Raw genomic sequence first — 6,000 nt, 5'->3', positions numbered from 1 at the left:
TAAATACAAATATGAGGCCTTTGTTAGCAAACATCCAAAACAGGAAAAACCATCACTGGACTCAAAGCCTGTTGAGGGTTAGGGACCTGCTTTCTGGTTTACCTGATTCATCGGCCATGCGCAGAGCTCGCCTCCTTCTACAGTGCCCGACCAATATTTATTAAATGCACTATTTTAGATCTAAATATTGGAAGGATTATAAATATTGCCTATGAGAAGTAAGATTTAAAAAGAGATTGCTGCACCCTTTTTTCCTTCTCAGGATACCTGCTCCTGTACTATGGGTTCAGGTGAAGGGTGGGAACTGACCAGGCAGAGGAGGAATGTGAAGGTTTAGGGTGTAAGGCAGTTACACTCCCATTACACACTTTCGTGCCATTTTCAGTCCTTTCTGATTGCTTAACTGAAACATTGGGCTACTAGATTAAAATTTACAGCCCCTCCCTGAACCTTCTGGTACTGAGTACCTTGGGGCTTTTCTGCTTTTTTCTGCGCAGGTCTCCGTGTCGTAGATATTTTGGTACCTGTTCTCTCCCCCCACTCCACACCCAGGCATTGAATTTGCGAGTTGAGGAAAATGACTACTTCTCTATCCTCCACAGTGATCTATAAACGATGCTTATGAAATGCATGATGACAACTTTAATCCCAATCCCAAATGAGACTGGGAGTCCCTCAGCCCCTCCCGAGGAAACCTCTTTCATCACAAGCAGTCTTTAAGGGAGGGCAGGTCTTCCACGCCCTTCTCTGAGATATGCCCTGCAGGCCCTGAGGGATTACCCAAGGTGGGGGGGGGAGGGGAACCAAAAGACGAGGCCCGGAGCCAAGTTTCCTCCCTCTCCTCATCTCGCAGGGCGCGGGGATGGGGAAGGAGGGATGCCGCTGGTGTGTCCGAGCGACTATTCGCTACCTGCGGAGAAAAGGGGAATAAAGGTACCCACTGGTACCGGTCCGCAGCCCCGCCCGGCGCCGCGCACGCCGTTTGTAAGCGCCCGATGCCCCGCCCCCACCAGGCCCCGCCCCTCCCCGGCTCGGGTTCGGGCTCCCCCAGCGGAGGCGGGGCGGAGAGAAGCCGCAGCTGCAACTTCGCCTGGAGCCTCTGAGGCTGGGCGCAGCCGGGGACCGAGTCGCCGACATCGCAGAGGCGCCGCTTCCCCGGCCCGGGCCTCAACCGAGCCGGCTCGACCATGGCAGCCGCCGCCGCGGCGAATCCGGCCCCTGCGCTCCCCGCCCGTCGCTGATCGGCCGTTAACCAGCCCGCCCGCTGGTCCTCCCGCCGGTGCCGCAGCGGCCCAGGCTTCGGACAAGTTTCCGCCGCAGGAGGCGAAGGCAGGGAGGACGGACGTGGGGAGTCGGGCGCCCCCGGCCCACTCGGCGCTCCCGCCCGCGATGTGGGGGCGCTTCCTGGCCCCGGAGGCCGGCGGCCGGGACAGCCCCGGCGGAGCCCGCAGCTTCCCGGCGGGTAAGTAACGGGACAGGCCCCCGGCTGGGGTGGGGGTCGCGGCCGACCGCGGCGCCTCTGGACCCCGCCAACGCTCCCCTCCCTCCTCAGGCCTGGTTTCCCCCTGGCCGCCCGCCCCCGACGCCGCTCGCCGGCCCGCCAGCCCGGCTTCTTCCCGGCTGCTGACGCCCGGTCCCGCGGGCTGACTTCTGGCGCCCCGTGTCCCCGGCCCTGTCCGCCCTGCATCGCGGCACACCGGCTCGGCGCGGCTCGGTGTCCGGGCCGCTCCTCCTCGGGCCGCAGCCCGGTCGCCCCAACTTACAGCTCGCTTGGGCCTCCTCGGGTTAGGCTTTGTTGTGCGTCCTCCTCCCTTTTTCTCGTGGGGTGTGTGGCCGACGTGGGTAACCGGGCTCACGGAGCCCCGGGCGGGAAGGTCGCTGCGACCGTGCTGCAGCGGCGGCGGCGCGGCGCGCGCCAGGGGGACCGGGATCTGCTGCAGCCGCGTCCACACACCCTACTTTAGGGCGAGTTTTGGGGCGGAAGGAGGCTGCTGGTGATGCCTTGGCTGCAAGTGCCCGCCGAGGGGTCCTGCCCCTCACTGCGACCTGGTCACCGCCCAGCAGCTCTCTCTGGAGGACATGTCCTGCCAAAGCCAGTCGATCTTTGAGCAATAGGGGTGTTAATCCGTTTGCCTGTCCCTGGCCCTTTCAAAGAAAATTGGGGGTTTGCCGCGTTGGGTGTGTGAAGAGAGCTGTTTGTAACGCACAGCCATTTCATGCCTTTTATCACTTAAAAGTTGTGTAGGAGCCGCCAAATTAGGATAAATCGTCCCCTAATTTGTGATATAAAAAATAAGGCTTGGGTTGCCTGTGACAAGTTATCTGACGTTGACGGTTCTTTCACGCACTTCAATCTTAATTGAATTTTGAACCCCCCATGAGAAGCTGCAAGTTATATGGATCATTTATCCAGAAAAAACCGCCATATGTACTTACACAAAGATTTTCCTGCAACTTTAGGTGCTTCTAGGACTCCTATTAAGTAACCTTGTTACACAAAATGAGCTCTACTTGTGTAACTGACATTTTGGTATACATTTTCAAAGCTGTTTGAGAAACAAAAAAGCAGAAGCATTTGGAAGTGGTTTTTTGTTGTTAGTATTTTTGCTATTTAAAAAATATCAGGCACAAACTCAGATTTCTATTAAAATTTCAAATAATGCAATTCTGTGATAGTTTAGAAATTTGTGATGTGATATTTTTAGACATATATAATATTTTAGACATATATAATTTTGTCATCTTCATTTAGGGTGTAATTGACAAATAGAAATTGTATTGATAGATACATTTAACATGTGCAACTTGGTTTTGATACACACACACACACACACACACACACACACATTGTGAAATGATCTCCACACTCAAACTAGTTGACATATCCATCACCTCATAGTTACCATCTTTTTGTGTCGTGTATTTGGTGAGAAAACTTTAAGGTCTACCTTCTTAACGCATTTCAAGCATACAATACAGTATTGTTAACTGTAGTAGCATACTGTACGTTAGATCTAGACATAAAAATTTTAAAATCCAGAGTTAGATTTGAAATCATTCTCTTAAATTTGGTCCTGCAACACTTTTAGAAATAATAGAATTGAACGTAGGCATGAGTTTAGTAAAAAAAATCATATAAGTAGGAAATTATTTTCTCTGAAATGTATACCATTTGTCCTAAGAAGAGGAGACAGCACTTGAGAGGTTTTTGATGCTCACTGGGTGCTTACAAACTCTGCAATCAAAGTAACTTCAGTGAATGAGAAGGTACTTCATTATCCCTAGAGGCTGGAGGGAATGGTTTCAGTTTATCTGTACATGTCAGAAGCCATCTGTAATGTCTTTGTAACCTAACCTCTTAAACTTTATTTGTAATAACATGTTTGAAGGCTTAATATTCCCCAAGCATTGTATCCATTTTTCCATTGTTTTCTATGAAGAAGAAAACATCATAGTGCTTAGAAATTTTTAATTAACTGAAGGAAGGACTTTGAGGTTATATTGTACCCTCTAAACCTTTGTTGTGACAAAGAATATAGTGGAAGAAGATACTTTATAAGTACTACCCAATTTTAATAAATTTGGACAGTATATCTTTACAACAAATATATTTTATCTAACCTTTGACAGTGATAAACCTTTGGTAAGTCAGGACATGCCTTTCCAATAAAATTTTTTTTTCAGCTATATGCTGAGAATAGATTACTTTTACAGAATAGTGATATAATTATGTTTATTTTCTTCTTGAGCCAAGCAAATCTTTAAAATTTTTTTAGTTTAAAAATTTATACCTTAGATGAAGAACTTGTGTGGTTTCTTTAGCAAATGAGCAGACGGTGAAGGTCAAGATAATGACCTCTGAATTGGTTCATGTAGGCATTTTTTCTTAGAATTTAAAGGGAATTTATATATTTGAAACACTGTCCAGTATTATCTTTTGACTACCTTGAGTGATTTTAGAGCTTTTCTGAAAGCAGAAGGAACCAGTCTTCTGATTGAATTTATCAGCAATCATTTTGGTTTTGATGGCCGGTGTGAAGACGGAGATATGTAAATTATTTCTGGTATTTAAATGAGTTTGTCTCAGTAAGTGGGTTAATTCTAGGTGTTCTAAAACTGGTTTGTTTATACAGTTATGTAACTAAAGGGAAAACCAAAGGTAATGTAGAACCAGTGTTCTAAAAAATTGGAGAAAACTTTCTTTTTAAGGTAATAGCAGTTAAAACAAGTGGGACTAATTAGCGTGGTTTGGAAAATACTGAACTTTTGACCTTTTCTTTAGGATTTAATTTTGTTTTGGCTTTACCCACAGTTTTTCAGCTTTACAGAGATAATTGTTATAAATGAAAATAAAATGAATATTTTCTTATATGTCCATACAAAGATCAAACAAAAGGCCCCCTCCCCCTCCTTTTTTTTTTCAATTGGCAAGTGTGGTTAGAAAGCTAATTTTAAATAGAACAAATGTTATGTCTTTTATGCATTTGGTTGAGTGCATTTGAGAAGATCCTGTTATTCAAAATGTATAATAGTTTCAAATTTGGATGAAAGATAGATGTATTTCCCTTAGGTTTTAAAAATCTAGTATGATATGGGGATATTTTGAGTACTTATACTTAGGTATACTGAATTTGTTCTTTTTTATAAATCATACTTTCAAAATATTAATACATTTAACCCTAAAACATTTGGAGGTAGGATATGATAGTTTTCAAGTGTGCTGAAAAGAAAATGCTATAGAAAATACTTACATGATCTGAAGAAGTGTCATTTGTTCAGTGCCTCAAGCTTTAAATCTGCCTTTTCCTAGTTGATTCCTGGCCATAAGGTGTTTAGTGATGTGATAATGATGGTGGTAGTAGCTGGTATGATTATGTCAAATACAAAGTTTTTCTGTGGTTCTGAATTAAATGGACCCAAAAGTACTCTGATAACAATGAAACATAACTCTTCTGCCTAAACTCATTTGGACATGTTCTTTTATAATAGGCTTTGGGGGATGAGGGGTGAATCTCAACTTTAGTGATGACTTTTGTGAAATGAACCTGATTATTACTGATAGCTTCTTGGCTTGAATGAAGCTGGTAAATTAATCTGAGGCCAGACAGTAAATGGTGAGTTCAGCCTCTGTTGTGAATGTTTCTGTATGTTGAGAACAAAGTTTTTACACAGTCTTGAGTTTTTTGACTGGATGAAATGTGTATATTTGTACTCTGAGAAAAAGATGAAGAAATGAAGGCTCTCAGATTTTACTGAGTTATAGCTTAATTAGTTCCTTCAAATTGTATATTAAAAAATGAACAATGTGATCATTTAGATAACTTCTAAAGCTACAATGAAATACTAATTATTGTTACTACTTAAGGATATATATATTTTACACTGGCAAAATAATATTCTACAAAGTGGAATTTATTGTATAAGGTTATTCATTTTAAGAACGGGACTGATCAACATAAAAGAACATCAAATTGCTCTTCATACTAATATTTTACTTGCACTTTCTATTTTTCTTTAATTAAAAAAAATTCATTGTTGTTACCTAGCATAGTGCTTGGCACGTACATAAGTACTTGGTAAATATGAGTCATTCTTTCAGTAAACATTGTGTGGTAGGCATTGTACTAGGCGCTGGGGATACATCATTGAACAAGAAAGGTAGGGTCCCAGCTCTAAGGGAACTTACGTTCTAGTAGCGAGGACACAGTCTGTAAGTAAACGAACAAGATAACTCAGCTGATGTTAAGTACTGTGAAGAAAAGGGAGCTGGTGAGATGGTGTGGGTAGAGCTGGGTAGAGAAGGCCTCCCTGAGGAGGTAGCATTGCTCTGAGACCTGAATGATGAGAAGGAGCCAGACATGAGGGCAGGAGTGTCCAGGCAGAGCGTATAGAAACAGCTCCAAGGTGGAAATGAATTTGGGGAGCTTGAGGAATATCAGAGGTCAGTGAGTCTGGAGCACAGTGAGTAGGGGTATGAGGTGAGGGAGGCCTGATGTAAGG

The 6,000-nt window shown here is 44.1% G+C and overlaps 1 protein-coding gene across 1 annotated transcript in view; it reads left to right on the top strand.

The window, feature by feature from the left end:
- Positions 1-769: 769 nt before the first annotated feature.
- CEP85L (centrosomal protein 85 like) overlaps positions 770-6,000 on the top strand; it is a 155,965-nt gene continuing 150,734 nt past the window's right edge. The window contains exon 1 of the mRNA XM_029223746.1: positions 770-1,462. Coding sequence (XP_029079579.1) covers positions 877-1,462 — 586 coding nt within the window. The 5' untranslated portion in view covers positions 770-876. The remainder of the gene's footprint in view (positions 1,463-6,000) is intronic.

This window comes from Monodon monoceros, unplaced genomic scaffold (assembly GCF_005190385.1).
Source record: "Monodon monoceros isolate NGI ecotype Baffin Bay Population unplaced genomic scaffold, NGI_Narwhal_1 Super_Scaffold_15, whole genome shotgun sequence".
Lineage (NCBI taxonomy): Eukaryota > Metazoa > Chordata > Mammalia > Artiodactyla > Monodontidae > Monodon > Monodon monoceros.
This window is presented reverse-complemented; position numbering and strand designations above follow the sequence as displayed.